At 44.9% G+C, this 18,954-nt stretch overlaps 1 protein-coding gene across 2 annotated transcripts in view; it reads right to left on the bottom strand.

The window, feature by feature from the left end:
• The window catches only part of wdpcp (WD repeat containing planar cell polarity effector), a 49,241-nt gene that overhangs the window by 28,811 nt on the left and 1,476 nt on the right, over positions 1-18,954 (bottom strand). For both annotated transcript variants that reach the window (XM_076160474.1, XM_076160475.1), the window contains 7 exons: positions 10,525-10,668; positions 8,456-8,541; positions 6,563-6,607; positions 4,639-4,689; positions 3,300-3,370; positions 2,450-2,509; positions 1,819-1,933 (listed from right to left, as the gene is read on the bottom strand). In XM_076160474.1, coding sequence (XP_076016589.1) covers positions 1,819-1,933; positions 2,450-2,509; positions 3,300-3,370; positions 4,639-4,689; positions 6,563-6,607; positions 8,456-8,516 — 403 coding nt within the window. In that variant the 5' untranslated portion in view covers positions 8,517-8,541; positions 10,525-10,668. The remainder of the gene's footprint in view (positions 1-1,818; positions 1,934-2,449; positions 2,510-3,299; positions 3,371-4,638; positions 4,690-6,562; positions 6,608-8,455; positions 8,542-10,524; positions 10,669-18,954) is intronic.

The raw sequence follows: 18,954 nt of genomic DNA on the forward strand, positions 1-18,954 counted from the left end.
CAATGAGCTTAGCCAAAGCACATTTAAAACATGGGCAAATGAAATCGGTTATGAAAAATCACTTAAGGATGCTTGATCATGGAGCATATGTGCTGCTTGGCCCTGCCATTAGCCAACGGCAGCTGGTAAGACTTTGATGGTGTAAAATATATGTAATCAAATGCCCTGAATGACGCAATCTGAGCTCATGGTGGAAGCAGGAAGGTCACATCAGAGAACAGAAATTAAACTGGTGGGCATCAAAAATGTTAAGAACCTTTTTTTGCGCCAAAAAGCTGTTTTGAAAATGTAAATGACAGTCCCACACAAATAATGTGATCTCTGTCAATTGGAGATGCTGAGACCCTGCAAATAACATTCATGTGCACAACATGTAACACACACTCACACAAATAACACATGCTGGTAATAACATAATTTTGATTGTAACTGTATTTTCTCTCAGTAATTGTATGTTTCAAAAATGTGTGCGACAGTGTGATCTATCCCTTCTCTTTAGTCTAATTGTCTTATTTAACAAGTGACAGATGTGAAAGCTCAAACCCCCACCACAGACACACACACTCACACACACACACACACACACACACACACACTCCCCGGAACCCACCCTCTCACAACCATTACTCTAATAATTAGTGCCTCTGAGGCTTTGAATGGAGCCCAGCGGGAGGTGAGTGGGTGTACGTGTACCTAGGTGTGTGCGGGTGTACTGTGTGTTCTTCGGTAAACAGTATATCATAGCGTACATGCTTGTATGTATGTCTATGTCTTTCAATGTGAGAGCAACAGTAAGGACATGTGGGTCTATAAGGTGCGTCAGTCTGTGAATACATATGTACGCACACACAATTGAGACGAGTGTTCGTGTGTTCGTGTGTTCGCGTGTTCGTGTGTATGTGTGTGTGTGTGTGTGTGTGTGTGTGTGTGTGTGTGTGTGTGTGTGTGCGTACTGTGGGGCTTTATCAGGTGTCTGGAGACCCTGGGCGGAAGCAGGGAGGGCGGTGTTATGAACAAATAATTGATACAGAAAGAAAGAAATAATTAGCAGATTTGGGCCGGTGTCCACGGCCTCTTATTCTCCCCTGCTTGGTCTGTGGAGTGGGGAGTGCACTGTAGAGGAGGCGGTGCTCCCTGGAGGAAGGCACGATGGAGGGAAAAACACTGATGGATGCTCTTAGGGGAGGCCTCTGGACACACACAGCACAAAAGGATTTGCTCGCAATTAGCTGGAAGAGTCACCTCTCTCACCTGGGCCACCTGTTATGTATGTGAGAGTGTTTGCGTGAGAAAGTGGCTTCCGTGTCTGTGTCTGTGTGTGTGTGTGTGTGTGTGTGTGTGTGTGTGTGTGTGTGTGTGTGTGTGTGTGTGCGTGTGTGTGTGTGTGTGTGTGTGTGTGTGTGTGTGTCAGTGTGTGTGTGTGTGTGTGTATAAGTGTGTATATTTGGTAGACGTCAGACTGTTTGTGTGATGAGCAGAAGTAAGCACGGAAGTCAAGATATGGGAGAAAGTTTTGTTGTTTGTGTCCTCAAATCTGTTTGAATGCATGTAAACCACATTTGCATTCAGCCCGGTAAAATATGAGTTATATGTCCTAGTCTACAATATGAGGACCTTAACAGCTCTGCAGTTACTGACAATCTTGTTGTTTTCTTTAAATAAATACACGGAATAAACACCAAAGGCTACAAAACAAGCTGCCGAGCTGTCTGGAGCTTCATGGGAACCGATTCAGCCAAACAGATCTGCTGGCAGAACCTGATCAGTCTGTTAAACACTTCTTCAGACTGCATGCGTATGTGTGTGTGTGTAACGAACCATCAGTGACTGTGTTGGCTGGAAGTCGTCCCACCAGTGTGCGGTCTACGCACACACGTTCAAGTTGAGGTCCGTTTAGGGTCAAGGTCACCAAGACACCGCTGCTCAGCATCATCTACACAGAAACAACAAGTGTGCTTCATTCCCAAAACCTTCAAACACACACCTTAACCCTGAGCCAAAACAAGTTAAAACAAAACTCTCTCTAACTGCAATCACAACTATAATTAGTGTAGCCTTAAAAAAGCACGCCAGAACAATGACTGAACAGGAAGAAGGATGAATGAACGAATGAATTCATGAGAAAGTTTAACAAGTTGTAACATCTCAAACCAACTAGAATTGAGTCCACAACACCAGGGAGCTTTAAAGTACATTCACAACAAATCCAAATGTTCTCCTCCAACTAGTATTGCCTGCAGTAATTCAGGTAAACTCCAAAAGTGGCAGTGGCAGGTTCATCTGAGTTTGTGTTTGGGTAAATTGCTTTTAATATAAACATTCTGGGGATGGCAGGTGGTGAGGGATACCAATGAGTGACAGATTCAGGTAGCCTAACAGGACCTTGGTTGACAATGACGGTGTGTGTGTGTGTGTACAGTTGGTGGTGGGCTGAGGAGAGTGTCTATACCTGGCAGCAACGCTTGTTCCTCCATCTGGTGTGTACACATGTGTTGGTCTGCAACAGTTCCTGAATGAGCATGATAAACAGAGCGAAGAGAGGGGGGAGAGAAAGTCAAAAGGCATGAGAGAGAGGGTGGGAAAGGCGGTTGAAAGAGGATGCAGGTAAGGTGTGTTTGCGTGCATGTTAGTGCTCGTGTGCGTGCGTGCGTGCGTGTGTGTGTGTGTGTGTGTGTAGGGTCAGTCATTCCTGCCACATTCCAAACACAGCTGGGGTGATTGGAGGGGAGGAGTGAGGGAAGGAGGGGGGTGGGGTGCGGAGGTGAGTGGGGGGTGTTTCTAGTTTCGGACAATGGTTAGGGGTGAGAGGAGGGAGGTAAATGGGTGGGGAGAGGGAGGGGGGGTGTAGCAGCTCTAGTCAGGTCCCAGCAAACAAAGCTGGGTCTGTACTGACACAAGTAGAGAGGGGACGTGTGGGGGGGGGGGGGGGGGGGGGGGGGGAGAGAGGAAGAAGAGGGGGATAAATGAGGGGAGACGAAGGGAAGGAGGAGGAAGAGAAGGAGGGAGGAAGGGGAAGGCTGGGGGTGTGGGGGGCGGCCTGCAGCCCCCTGATCCCTTCAAATATCCCCCTCGATGACAGAGCATGGCCAAAAGAGAGGTGATGAGAGAGGAGCGGGAGAAAAGAGAGCGAACGAGAGCGTCAGGGAGAGGGAGAAAGGAGAGAGAATGCCCCTATTTGTTAATCAATCGGGCGTTTCGGAAAGGGAAAACTCCAAAAATCCCCAGAGGGCGGAAGAAGAGGAGGGGATCCAGGGAGGGAGGGGGGGTGGGTAGGGAGGGTGACCAGAGGAGGCGGTTACCTCCAACTCCTTCAGCGAATCGCGGAGCTTTTCAGGGCGATGGTTTCTGGGGGTCCACGAATAGCCCCGAGCTATGGAATAAACACACAAGGACTGGGAGGTCATGTGACTTGAACTTTTGAACAAATTTTGAAGGAGTACTTGGAAAAATGTATTAATGGGAATTTCAAACACAAAGAGGACGGGGCCTGAATATTACTTGATTGAGATCACAGTATGAAGGGAGGAGACAGGGGGAATAAAGGGTGAGGGGTTGGGAGGAAATAACAACTTGACATTCCAAAATGCACTATACAACAGTTTTTACATTGTTTATCTGTTTTGGAAATTCATCACACATGGAAGCTGCTTAGTACGACCGCAATCTGCAATCAAGATTGTAGTCATGGAATGAATGCAGGTTTTTGGGGCAGAATAGAAAACTGAATTCTAGTTCTTACAACTAACACAGGCAAGGAAGAGTGCACATATTGCCTGAGGTGTTAAATGAAAACTCTCATTTAATTATGACAACAATTATTTTTATTTGTTAAGCACATTTCATCAACGACTGCAGCTCAAAGTGCTTTTAATTTTGAGAGATAAAAAAATAAAGATTTCTTAAGATGATATTACACAAATAAACATAACTGAACATGTTCTTATCTCCGTCCATCTATATTGATGTAGAAACAATTGAAATATTTCTAATTACTCATTTATTCATATTGTACACATTAGCGGGGCGGTTAAAGCTGGATGTCTGTTTTTTAAAGTACATGAATTATAACTGTGAACATATCTTATTGAATGCAAAATGTCCCCTCAAAACACAAACCGGTCCTTAAGGTGAAGAAAATATTTAACTGAGCATTTTGGCAATCAAACATTGCTTCCAAAATGTAATATCACAGCCTCAAACAGCAAGGCCCCAGCCCTCCAGCCATCTTGTCCTGCCTACAAAAATATGTGTGTTTGATGGGAGAGAAGAAGGAAATCAAGGTCTCTTTTCAATATGGTTCATTTACTCTCCTGTCTCACCGTCCCTTTTCATCTTTTCTTAAATTAACCATTGAGAACCCAGGTTCTCCATTAAGAATGAGTTGGAAGAGGAGGTAAATAGACGCATGCAAATGAGGGTGGAGAGAGGAGGGATAGAGGGGGGGCAAGGGGATGAGTGTTTGTCTCCTGATAAGGGTGTTTGTATTCCACTACTGAGTGAAAAGGAGAGAGAGGGAGGGAGAGAGAGAGACTGACTAGGACTGCCATTTCTATTAGAAGATGGTCATCCATTGGTAGGATGATTCAGACCAAAACAGAACACACACATACACACACAGTCACTTTCTCTGTTACATACCTTCTGAGAAATGGAGTTTTTCATTGTAGTACTGATGTTCGAGGGGATTGGCTAAATAAAGAGGATAAAAAGTGATTTTGATTATATAAACATATCTATAAGCATGGTGCAGAGGATATATAATTTTAGGCTGTGCACATGAGTAAGGAGGAACAAAGTAGGAGTAACAAAAGAGAAACAGAATGAAGCTGAAGCTTCAAACATCCCCATAAGTCAGAGTGGCTGGTGGAGTTGGAGTGCACCCCACAGCCCTTCCTCACTGCCTGGCTGCCCCGAGCAGGAAAGTGGCCTGTCTGGTAGCCGGCCTCTCTGGCAGGCAGAAACACCTCCAGGATTAGTAGTATTAATCAGATAAGGGGCCAGACAGGCCCAGACATGGGCACCTGCTCTGAGGCAGGGTGGGGGCTTGGCTCCAGGGGACCCCAGGAGCCACTCTAATGAGCCTGGGTCTCCCTCTAGTGGAGAGATGGGGACATTTAACTTTAACGTACAAATTGAGACTGACAAACATAAGAGCAAAAACACATCACAAGACTACACATTATAAATAAATGTAAGCACAGAAACAAATAAAATGTTCATGTGATATTATGTAATACAGAGATCTAATCTGATATGACTACTGGTGAACACAACAGCTCTAAAATTCCAACTAACAAGAAACGGGTCACCATATTGACGTGCTCCTTTCCTTTTCTTCCCTAACAATATGTGCTCACTCAACTGATTCAACTGATGCCGATATCTAGATCAACAATGGTGGTTATGAATTGTATCTTTCTCATAATCCGGACAGCTTTCTTGTTTTCTTTTCCTTTTCTGATCTTTATACTGAGCGACTGTTTCACCCCCGTGTGAAAATGTTGACACTTTTGGTTGTTGATCCTGCTCCCCTGCTCCATCTCTCTCCCCCCCTGATCTACTCCTCCCTCTACTCTGATATGAAGCCACACTTTAGTAATCCTCCAAATGAAAGGATTTGGAACGAGAGCATCGTCTCCCCACTGAAGATTTGACAGAGAGTGAGAAAGAGAGAGGCACACACATTGAGAGAGCGAGACACATAGCTTGGGAAAAATTAGACAAAGAGAATTAAATTAATCAAAGGAAAATACAGTATAGAGGAAGAAGGAAGACACAGAAGCATATATATGTGAATTTCCTCGTTGTGGGACGAATAAAGGATTATCTTATCTTATACTGATACTTACTATTGAAAAAATGATAATTGAGACAGGGAGATACTGTATTTGTATTTACACCTTACAAATATTAAATAAGCAAAACTACCTAATCCAATAAAACTACACTCAAACACAATTTGTCCCATAATTACCCACACATCGCCTTTTGCCACTCCAATTTCAAACATTCCCACACCAGCTCAAGAGACATTAAACAACAGCACGATCTATGACCTTGGCTGAGTGAGGAGGGCAATTTTGAAAATGCAGGAAACAGCATCTATGCAGCATCTAAACAGGCCCGTGGCTTCACTACTACAACCACGAGGCAGCAATCTGAGCACTTCCTGGCGGTGAGGGAAGCCTCCTGGCCCGAGGCAATGCGAGGCTTCTCGCTATGTGATCTCAGAAAAAGTCAACAGTTTAGTTTTCCTATCACTGTGTGGCAGGACCCCAGGTCAACAGGAACACACGGGATGTAAGAGATAGGACTGTGGACGACTAATAACCTGTGTGTATGTGTGCGTTTGTGTGTGTCAGCATGCTATGTGTATGTGTATATAAGGTTTTAAGGTCTAAATCCTATGTACTAATAGCTTTGTGTGGCCCAGGGTTTGTGTGTTTATGTGTAAGAGGCAGAAATCCTTCTTCATATATACGTAAATCACATACATTGGAAATACAAGACAAATGCAACTTATCTTAAGCACAAACAGACATCCAATATAAACACTATTTACCTGGCTCTCCTTTATCGTAGTACTGATAGATGCCAATATCTGTATCTGTGGGGCGAGAGAGAGAGGGAGAGAGAGAGAGAGATGAACATCTAGCTGTCAGGGAAAAGCAGAAGACAGATCAGCAATTTTGCACCGTGGGATAAACAATCACTATCAGCCGGTGGCCTGTCCCGTCTGCCTGCACCGCGGTTAAGATAAGACCCTGGGAGGGAGGTGGGAGGGCCGGAATGGAGGGGGCAGAGGGGTATTAATAAAGACAGGAGTGTGCCTTCACCCATTCCACTCCAGGGACAGATGCTGCTTTACACACACACACACACACACACACACACACACACACACACACACACACACACACACACACACACACACACACACACACACACACACACACACACACACACACACACACACACACACACACACACAGACAGATGCAAGGGGCAGTAATGCTTACCACCAACATACACATACATAACATGCAAACGTGCACAAACACACGTGTATATTGAAGTGGCACACACACACACACACACACACACACACACACACACACACACACACACACACACACACACACACACACACACACACACACACACACACACACACACACACACACACACACACACACACACACACACACACACACACACACACACACACACACACACACACACACACACACACACACAAATTGCTGTGCAGAGCTTTTTTCCCCTGTGTTATTCCTGCAGGCCCAAACCATAAGCAGCCAGACTTGGATTCGCACAACACATCGTTTCTTTATCACTGCACTACTGTTGCTACCGCTGCTGCTCCTGAGGCCAGGTCACACTAATACAACAGAGGAGCTGATGGAGGACACACACACATGCACACACACAGAATACTAACACTAACAGTTAAAGAAATGACTTGCCATTACTAATAAAGTCAAATGTTATTTATTTGTCACACTGACAGTTAGAACACAATTCTGAGTATCCGCCTCTGGACACCGCAATGTTTGCTGTGTATGCCATAACAACATGATGAACACAGGATGAGCAAACACACATGAATCTCACTCAGTAATCGCACAGAAAATATAACTTTCATAGCATCACAGTTAACATTTACACATGTCCTTTCTGTGCTGCTTTAAAGAATCTATATTCTTGTTATTAAAGTGACTATATGATGACAGGAAGGTGGTAATATTGTGCGTCACACTTCACCAACCAGGCCTCCTTGCTCAAATGTAACATCCACATTTCTCCAAGATAGCAGAAGACACACACAGCAGGGGGAAAAAAACAAACAAATAGGGATATGTCACCATCATCCTGGATATACACCCCGTCATACCTTATACACATAAACCCAGGAGCGCACGTAAACGCACACATACCGAGCTTCTGAGAGACACTATCTTGGTCTAAGGCTCAACAGACTGTGAAAGACGAGACAGAATGGAAGGGAGGAGAAAACAAGAAAATGGAGGAACGGAGGATTTCCGTCTGACAGGGGAGATGGACTGATAGGTGGCCAGCAAGGAAACACACAACACTGTTAGAAAAGTCTAACTTAGACCAAAACAACACAAGGACAGCTTGGACACATGCACACCGACTTCACTATGTTCATTATAATCTGACATTGAACATTACACACTGCACAATCCCTATTTAATGACGTAAAAAGGAGAAAGAATAGCAGACAAGTGAAAGTGAAAACGGGCTCAGGAGATGAATGAGCGATTGTAAAAGTAGATAAAGGAAAGGTGGACAGAGGGTGTTAAGACAAAGTGAGTGGTGACGGAAAGACAGAGAAAGAGAGTGAGAGAGAGCAACACGGAGTGAGAGAGAAAAGGAGCGAGGGCGATTGAACATGGTGATAAGAGCTATGTACCTTTGACTTGGAGTGAGCTTTTGGTGGACCACAAGTGTAGCTCAGCCAAGCAGAACGCCATCGGACAAAAGGAGTGTAACCCGAGTCTGTGGAGAGGACGAGTGAGAGACAGATAGAAAGAGAGAGAGAGAGAGAGAGAGAGAGAGAGAGATATCAAGTCAGAGAAGTTGGAGAACGGCAGGACAGACTAAACAAAACAGACTCATATCCTGACCAGATGACATAAGAGATACAGAAATAAGCTCAAGAGTCACAACTATGTCAGAACTACATTGGCTAAATGCTAAATGGCTAAATTATTATTATTTATCATTAAAAGCTGAATGTAGCTGTGTTAAATGTTTTCTCTAACAGCAGCAATAGAAAGACAGAGTGGGACAAACGTACAGGTGAACTAACAGACAGGTCCACAGGTACACACTTAGAGCTGACAGCTTAGACAAAGCAGCCAACATACCACAACACGTGTGTGTTATTGAAGACAGAAACAGGTCTGCGACACGCCTAACCACTACGTCCTTCTTTATCACAGACTTAATTTCCCAATAATTAACTAGAGGTTAAAGGTTCAATCTGTTGTGTGTTTTTCTGAGTGGATATGACAGATTTGTTCCTCAGTCTTTGTCTCAGTGGGCTTCCCCCTGGAGCACTAATGCTTACTGAATGCTGCTGTGTGTTTTTGTGAATAACATCCTGACAGAACTTTGTTGTTTAATGTGTTTAAACACTGAAGCACTACCATCACAGTAACCTTTCCTTTAACTACCACTACTGCTTCCACTCTAATACAAAATAAGCATTTCTTGTGATTGCTATTACTACTGTTACCAACACTTGAGCTAGTTACAGCTAGCACTAGTCTATACCTAAAGCATGAGGCCTCTCCATCTTTGGTCTCATCTCAGTATAGTGTACGTGTAAGAATAGAAACTGCCATTGCAGAATCTCAGCCCATGTTACAGGTGTAGCTGGATAGTTGTGGAGAGAGTACTCAGACACACACACACACACACACACACACACACACACACACACACACACACACACACACACACAAACAGACAAGGTAGCCACCCAGAGGGGACAGGCAAAGAATAGTACAGAAAGAGATGCAGAGAGCAGACAAGGTCGTAGTTCCTGTGGACTGTCTTTGAAAGGGGAGTTGCATGTTTTCCCTCCCCTCCTTTGATGTTAAAGCAGCCTCTTTACTTGTATAAAGACAGGATACAATAACCTAGACCCCCCCCAACCCTCACCCAAGCCCTCTGTACACTGTCTCACTGCAAACCCACAAAGCTCTGCAGGGGGACAGGTAACTCATAGCAACCTCAGCCAGGAATCGCTATAGTGTGGCAGCTGTCCAGGACCTGTGCAGCACAGCATGAGTGTCTGTGTGTGTGTGTTTGCAAAGAGGAACAAAAGCAGCAGAGAACAAGCACCTTGTATGAGTGTGTTTGGATGTTTGTGTCCTAGTGAGAGAGTCAGAAAAAATGATGCATTAGAGTTTGGCTACAGTGCGTCCACATCATAATTATAGCAGCATGGTTGAGACACACAATTTAAAAACATTTCACAAAGATCTGAGGGGATGAATGATTTTGGATGGAGGCACCTATCAGGTTGTTTTGAGAGAATTTAAAGGATGAAAATGGAGAGAATGAGGGAAAACAGCGATAGAGAGATGGAAGGTGAGGGCCATCTGAAATCTCATTGATTTTAGTCAGTGAAAACTCCCCTTGGGCCAAGGTGAGAGGAAAAAGAAATGTGTGGCAGCAGAGGAGAAGTTTGTGGAAGAACCGATTTGTTTTCATTTCTCCTACCTAGAGTGAAAAGGACAGATATATTTTTTAATTGTTTGTTGAGCTATTTTACTGTCCATTTTTGGAAAAATAGTACTCTGCAGTTTGATTGTGTTCCTAACTTATAATACACAAAGGGTAAAACTTATTGTAGCAGAAGGTTAAGTGTGGGTTAATATGGGCACTTTACCTGGGATGCAATTAAAGCAACAGGTTTCCAGTTAAATGTTACCGTTCAAAGATGGGATGGGTTGAAGCTACAATACTTACAGTGCCGTTTATTGTGCAATAGATGTAAAGGTTACAATCCAATGTCTTCCAATTTGGCAATCACCCCAGGATACATCAGGGTCCAGGTCCAAGTTTGGAGGCTCCTCTTGAGGCCAGGCCAAGGCAGGCGAGCCCCAGGCTTCACTGCAACCACAGACAGGCCCCAAATGAAGGCAGGGCAGACATGATTGTGTTTGACATCTCAAGAATGCTTCTCACAGCTATGCGTGCACACACACTCTCGCACTCTCATACACATGCACACTCACACACACACATACACACACACACGCCAGAGGCAGAGCTGTCAGCAGGCGCAGTGGTACCATCAGTGTAAGAAGAGTGATGTGGTAAATTACAGGGTTAAGGAGCTGCCATAGGGTGACTGACACAAGGTCATCACAGCTTTGGCTTGTTACACACATACACACACACACACACACTATTCTCTCCTCTATCTGCCTCTGTGTACTTTTGGGTTGGTCCGTCTTACCTTTCATTTCCCTCAATTTTGTCTAAGTGACCTCTCGTTTTTTTCCTTCTTAGTTTTCTGACTTTCTCTTTCCATCCAGCAGGTCTCTCTCTCTTTCTCTCTACCTCTCCCCCTCCTCCAAGACAGATAGTTGGCTATAGTAATATGTGATTCTGAGTGACTTTCTTCCAATCTAAAGGTGCCTTGAAGTTGTAGAGAAGGCAATAGAGTCAAATTACAGACTTAATGCACAAACATCACTTGGGCTTTTGATACGTGTAGTCATACAGCACACAATCGCCTACACACACTATAATGCACAAACATCTTAACTGTGCGATACCAGACATATGTACACACACATATATACACATACACTCAGCTCTCATCCATCTCCCAGGGGAGGAAGACGTCTCCTAGCTACCAGTGTCTATCACGGCAACAACAGATAGACAGAATATGAAAACAAAGAGATGATTCTGAAGAAAAACTGAGAAAGTGAGAAGGGAAACGCTGATAAAACAAAGAATCCCAGGCTTGAAATGAGTCTAATGTAAAGCTGAGAAACCATGGGGGGCTGTGACCGCAGAGAGAACAGATAAGGTGTTTCTGTATTGCAGAGATTTGCATGAATGACAGGACTCAGGGAAAAAAAAAACCCTGTCAGTTACTCGCTCAGTCAGAAGACATAGAGGACAAACCCAATACACTCGCTTTAGTCACGTAAAGGAGACATCAGTGAAGGAGATGAAGGGGAAGTTAATAGAGGCTAATAGGAAATACTTCAAACACCGGCAGGCTTTACCTAACAATAACATAAACAGTGTTTATGTTAAGAACTCGACGAAGGGTTGAAGTTACTACACACACACACACCCGTGTACTGTACATCCATCTCACCTGTCTCATTACCAGACTGAGGGGTTTGCGGAGGAGTGTGAAGGGTGGGCAAGGAGGCGCCACGCAGCACGCCGAAACCTCTCAATCACACACACACACACACACACACATTCACACACATATACACCGTCCCATGGGAGCCCATTCATTCAGCTGTCAGATGAGGAAGAATAGACGTGATGGACGGGCAGAACAAAATGAGGTAAAGGTAATACTATTCAGGAGAGGTAACAGGTACAGTCACTCTGCATTTGTGTTCGTGTGTGTGTGTGTGTGTGTTCGTGTGTGTGTGTGTGTGTGTGTGTTTTAGAGGAGATGTCAATCAATAGGAAAACGAAGGTAGAGTGACATGGCCGCTGGGTGAGTCTCACTGTCGACTGATGCAAGTATGTGGGTCTGTGTGTCTCGGTATTTGTGTGCACTGACACGCACATGCATGTGTGTATAAGAGAGCAGTCGATCTCTCGGAGTGAGATTCCGGATGAGGGTGCACGGAGGTGAGAGGGTGAAAAGTTCAGTAGGAGAGGCGTTTTTTTCCTGTCCTTTCATGAAACCTCTCACAACGAAATGTCAATATCAAGATAAATTCCGTGATCTGGCAAGAAAAGGCAGGAAGAGACGACTGCTATGTACTGGATCTACTTTGTTATTATTTTGCCATGAGCACTCCGATGCAGTTGCTACAACTTCTTGGTAGTTAGGATGAATCTCCCTGTCCCTCTGCTCTTGAATCTCATACCTCAGAACCAAACCTCTAAAACAATGAATAAATAAACCCTGACTGTTGTGAAATATCTGGGCCCATGTAAGGCATCTGTGTGTGTGTGTGTGAGAGACTTATTCTCGATCATTACAATTAGGATATCAAAAAGCGGGATTGAAACTTTAGACGTAACTGTGCAGCGCCGGCACGTCTGTGTGTGTTTGTGCATGTGCAGGAAAGAAAGGGAGCGAAAGAGAGATGAGTGGAGGCTCTTCTAAGCAGATGTGTAAACGTCATTAGAAGAGGTAATGGAGGGCGGAAAGTGGAAAGTGGTTGGGGTGGTGGGGGGGGGGGATACCTTCTCCAGCAGAGGTATTTGCCCAACGCCTGGAGCAGAAACACAAACACAGCAGCAGTAATGACAGAGAGAGACAGAGTCGGGGAGAAAATGTGTGCCGAGATGTACAATTACGCCTCGATCATAGACATTTGCTTTGATCGCGCCATGAGCAAAAATGTTTCACCGACCGTAGACAAACTGTAAACTCTAATCAAAGTCCCAGATCCAGAATTCCACTAAAGCAGCAGCGGTTGGGCTAACAGGCCTAATCCTGGCGAGTGCTTGACTAAAAGCCGAGTGCATCTGCCCTACGGTGACGCCCAAGGGCAGGAAAGGCAATACTTCCAAAGCAGCAGCACAATCGGCTGACTGACTTCAAAGAGATTCTCGGGGACATTGTGCCTCTCCAGTGTCTGTCCCCTGTCACGGCGAAGGTGACGCGTGTCACACTGACTGTGGTTTTGTTTATGTTGTTGGATTTACTTCCTTTAAAGCTGTTTGGTACCCTGTTGTTCGCCCCTCACCTCCTGACCACACACGTGCATATAAGCGCGCGCACACACACACACACACACACACACACACACACACACACAGTGGACACACACACGCACACACACACAAAAGTCAACAATGAAATACTGTATGTGCAATGCGTGTGTCCGGAAACATGCATGATACACAATGTGTATGTGGAAAACAACAACACACACACAATGTCCATAAGGTGAATGCACTGTAGCTTAAACTCACACACTACACACAATACAGTTCAGTTAAAGCTTCTAGCAAACCAATGAAAAATGAGGCACACACAAGCACAAATGCAAGTTCGCTCCCACACACACACACACAGGCAAACACACACACAGCTGTCAAAGGCTCGGGGAGAAGAGGTCCTTTAAAGTTGTTGTCAGATGCACAGAGTGAGATGGACCCCGGCGAAACCAAAGGTCACGATGAACGCCCCTTTGACTTCACAGCGGTCTTATTTTGCCGTCACACACGCACACACACTATGTCTGTCACCTCCCAGACGAGGCCGTGACACCTCGGACACCTTTCAGCAGGCAGCTCTCCTCGCCGCGCCTCTGACAGATTGACACGGCACAGACTGGTCGGACGTCGATGGCAGTGTGACCAAGAGGTTTGTTGTCTTTGCCGTGACCTCGGAGATGGCGACTCGTGTCATATCTCCCCTTTCCCTCTGCTGCAGTGCTGCCATGAGTGGAAGCAGACACTAAAATCCCTTCTATCGTCTCCTCTCAGATCACATTTCCTACAATATAACTGGCAGTTGTCTATCATGCTTCATCACTGTAGCATCACACAATATACTCTATGGTTGATTGACAAGTGAGGCTCTTGCACTCCATTCCATCCTAATGGACATATCTGTTATTATTCTATTCATCATTACTTCAATTAATCAACTTGTTTTTATTTTGATCGCGATTAGGAGTTATTCAAGGTGCTGCTAAGGTTAGAAACAAAGGGAAAAAGACAACAGTGAATAGTCACACACACACACACACACACACACACACACACACACACACACACACACACACACACACACACACACACACACACACACACACACACACACACACACACACACACACACACACACACACACACACACACACTCTTTCACCCCGTGTAACTAATGACAAAGTTAGACACACACACACACACACAGGGGAAATTCACTGGTTTCTGCTGTTCATCAGGACAATGGCAGGGCCGTGCCTGCCCTGCTGGGTCAAGTCATGTCTTGTCAGGCCATGTATCTGCTTTCCTCTGAGCCTGATGGTTTAGGTGTACCACAGGGGCTGCACTGGGCCCCATGTTAAACACATTCACCCTGCAGTTAGACCCATCTGACGTAAAGAGAAGGTGCTCATCTTTCACATTGAACAGCAACACAGCCCTACCCATGCCTACAGTGCAATACAAACGTTTACCATGTTTAAATAGTTGGCCATCATGGAATTCAAAACCCTTCCTTGATCTGCCCAACTTACTTCATCTCCTGTCTTGTATTTAGACATCTTTGTTGTCTTGTTAACTACATGTCTGTTCAATATCACCAAGGCTCATTTAGTTACTCAACTACGCAGGCACTATATATACTGTTGCATTGAGAAACTTTGGAATAGAATGCCTCAAAAACATACAAATCCTTTAAATAACTGCAGTATTTTCCCTTAGACTTATTGCCGCATTGTCAATTATCATTGGCTTTTCTTTCACCCATACTGCCATCTGTGCATTTCAGGCATCTGAATTAAGGGCTTTGCTTGACAAGCACTTGAGAGCTTACTGGTTAAAACAACAAATTAAAACATCATCTGGAAGGTTAAAGGCAATTCTTCACATGAGGGACGTGGTTTCAGGACAGACTTAAAGGGACAGTTGGTTTCAAGTGTCTATGTTGGTGGTTGCTGCTAAAACCGCATATTACAGCAAAGCAGCACACGAGGTAATGCTTTTACATGTCAGTGATCAAAGGTAATCAAAAATTAAAGAGCGTACGTGGTGGAAAAGCCGCCCACCTCATCCAGCAGATACCAAGAGGCCTAAGCCGTCATCACATTTGCACACACAATCCACCGACACACACCAGCATGAGCAGCTCTTCAGCTTTCCAGGTGTGCGCATTGACAATCTTCTTAAACAAAAATGTGCATGTGTAAATGAATTAGTGTGTGACCACTGTGACAAATTTCCCACCGCCATTCCCTTTAATGTGTAACAGGCCCTTCACACCCCCCATCCACCCATACATGTACACAGGCTTAACGTCGTCTGGGCGGGCCGACCCCACCAGTTCACTGTCGGCACGGCAACAAGCGCTATCCTGGCTAACATCTGCTGCACGACCCGGGGCCACTCAGAATGGGCCTTAATCCCCACACAACCATGTTGTGGGGGAAAACATTCTTTCCTTTTAGTGAGTGCAGACAAACAGGAACAAACGGTGCTGCTGGTAACCTGCAGGCAACCGTCCTCTTGGAAGGACCCATAATGTTGTCAGTTATGTGGCCCCCAATTGTGCCATGGCCCATTATGGCTGTGCATAGGGGTGTGACCGCCAGCATCAGCGGCGAGTTGCCGTCAATGGTCCAGTTGGACGGATTTGGGTTTTGAGGTTAATGAAAGGTGGTGCTAGTGGTCTAGGTGGGTTGGGTCAGAGGGGATCTGTCTGCCAGTCTGTTGTGCTAAAACAACGGCTGCGTTGATAAAAACGTGAACAACCTCTTCCCTCCCCGATGTGACTTTGCTACGTGCCTCAACGCTGCCATGTCAGTGATTGCGCTTCCAGGAAACTGTTGCTGCCTAATTTTCAGTTATCCTTCAGTGATTTTTTTTGTTGTGTTGTGTGTCAACAGCAAAAGCACCGGACAGCTCATCTAGGACACATGCAGAATGTCAACATGTGAGTTTGCTGCCCCCTTGTGGCTATAGTCGAGTAGCAGGATAGTGACTGAGCTTTAGAGTGTATAGTAGAGCACAGCAATATCTCACTCACACATGCACACACACGCACGCCAGGTCATCATATTACTACAAATGAAAAATATAATCTTCTTCACTCTCTTAAACATGTTCCACCATGCTCCTTCATATAAGTGCTATATTGAACTTCTGCGGCGGTGAGTGGCAGTCCGAATGAAGACACAGTCCCATCAATTAGTCAATCAGCCACAATGAAATGTTTCTTTTTTATATGGTGCTTTGATTCCATCAAACCCATTTCACAGGCCATTTCCCTCTGCAAACACCTCAGGTATGCGGAGAAGGAGAGTGCCAGAATGTGGGTGAGGTTCACTTGAAGGAAAAAACACACATCTTAAGATGACTCAGTGTGTGTGTATAAATTTAATTAAACAGTTCTGCATCAGTGCCAAGAAATTAGTTGATGTGTATTGCAGAAGTCTTGTTTGTCTTGTTTTCCTGAGCATGCCAACACTTGGGCTAGAGACAGAGTCCGTCTCATGTTTCAAACACAGAGAGACGGAGAGAGAGGGAAACACAGGGGGGGTAGACGCATCAGGGCAGATTGGAGGCATTTGTATGCCTCTGGGCCTTTACTTTAAAGTGCCAAATCCATAAAATAACAACAGCTCACATACATCTGCTGACTAATTCATTAGAGCAAAGGGTTATTTGGAAGATGTCAAGTAGCTTTCAATCCAATAGGATAACTACCACTGCAATGTTAAGGTAAAGCCTGCTGCGACAAAATGTAACTTTGATCATACAGGAATTAAATAACAAAGAAATGCCTCATTTAATCAATGAGCTCCTCTGGCTCAGAAAAAGTGCATCAAGCAAGCACCTTGATTTGATTTTGCGTGCAAGATGCTGTAGGCTAATAATAAACAAAGTGACTCCTGAAGCATTGGCATTGGAATCTACACACTCCATAATGTCTGGACTGTATGGAGTGTGTCTGAAGGTCAAGGTTGACATGTAGGGGGAGGGGGTCTGTGGAGTCTGGGTACTGGTGCCACTTTAGGAGCCACAGAAGAAGAAGCTATCACCACAGCAACAACCTTTTTAAGAACGTGTACAACACAAATCGATCTACACCAGAGAACATGATTAACAGTCATACACTGACATCTGGTGTCTAATTAGGGTTACTGCAAATGATGGCAAGTGACCTTGTAGTTTTTATCATTTTAAGCGGTAACTGTCTCACTGAATGAAAGCTATACATAATCTAGAGACTCATTACTGACATAAGACAGGAACAGGACACTGATAGGACACAATGTGGACAGAGGACGGCTCTGATGGGAGTTAGCGACGGCGATGATGTCATTATTTTCAGTTTTTTAATTATTGTTTGTATTTATTTGTGTGTGAATGAAACCTGCTATCTTACCAAATCTGCTTGTACACCAGGGGGGCTATTGGCTCTATTCGAAGTAGATAAGGGAGTGATGGCGAGGCTGGTTTGTGTGTGTGTGTGTGTGTGTGTGTGTGTGTGTGTGTGTGTGTGTGTGCTGGCTATATGCCTCCTGGCTGCCGACTTAACAGGGTCACTCGGGTGCAGTCTGTGGGGACAAGTGGAAGAAGCAGAACAGGAGGAGATAACGAGAGGGGAGAACAGGGTGGAGATGAGGGAGGTGAAATGACAAGGGAACAAAAGAAGAGGTGGTAGAGTGGACAAAAGACAGGCAGAGAGGTCAGCGGAGGGGAGACGGGCTGTGCAGAGACATGCTGCTCTTCATGCCATCATGCACTTATCGGGATTCTCACAGCTCAGTGTGTACGTGTGTGTATATATACTTTCTCATCTAGGGCCATGAAAACATGGGAATACGCTTCCAGCTGTGTTAAAACTGTGTGTGTGTGGATTTCAGCATGTGGGAATGATCCCCACACCTGAGGGGATACAGGTTTTAGCATCTAAATACCCACAGACTCACACACAGACTCACACACAGAGGATCATGACACCAAGCAGTGGAACAGGGCCTATGAGTGTAACCCTCTGTTTACTGTGCATATACTGTTTATACTGTAGCTGACATAATGCAAAAGTGGAATGGTTCTGGATAATGGATAGTACACAAGTGTTAGGGTGCACAGTGGCACAATAGTTCATACAATGATAACAATCCTCATTTCCAAATGACCAAAAGATTTATATTATTGGATATTGGAAAGAAATAAGATTACTGGGTCATTGTAACTGCATTTGAGTCAGTGTAATATATTCCCAGCATGATCACAGAGCATTAGGACAGCCAGCAGAGACAGCTGTGAGTACCTGTTTGTCACACATTGGCACTGCTGACAGACACAAGCACATGCCACACAGAGGGGTAAAAATGTAACGGGCACGGTGAGAACAATGCCAGGCTGTGGCAGCTGCTTCAAACAGCCTCTCCCTCTCTCTCCCTCTCTCTCCCTCTCTCTCACACACACACACATACATACATACACAAACACACACACACACAGCCTTTTGAAAAGGGAAGCATCCGTGTCAGCCCC

Source organism: Genypterus blacodes, unplaced genomic scaffold (assembly GCF_046128005.1).
Source record: "Genypterus blacodes isolate CSIRO-AG114 ecotype Tasmania unplaced genomic scaffold, CSIRO-AGI_Gbla_v1 ptg000105l_1, whole genome shotgun sequence".
Taxonomy (NCBI): domain Eukaryota; kingdom Metazoa; phylum Chordata; class Actinopteri; order Ophidiiformes; family Ophidiidae; genus Genypterus; species Genypterus blacodes.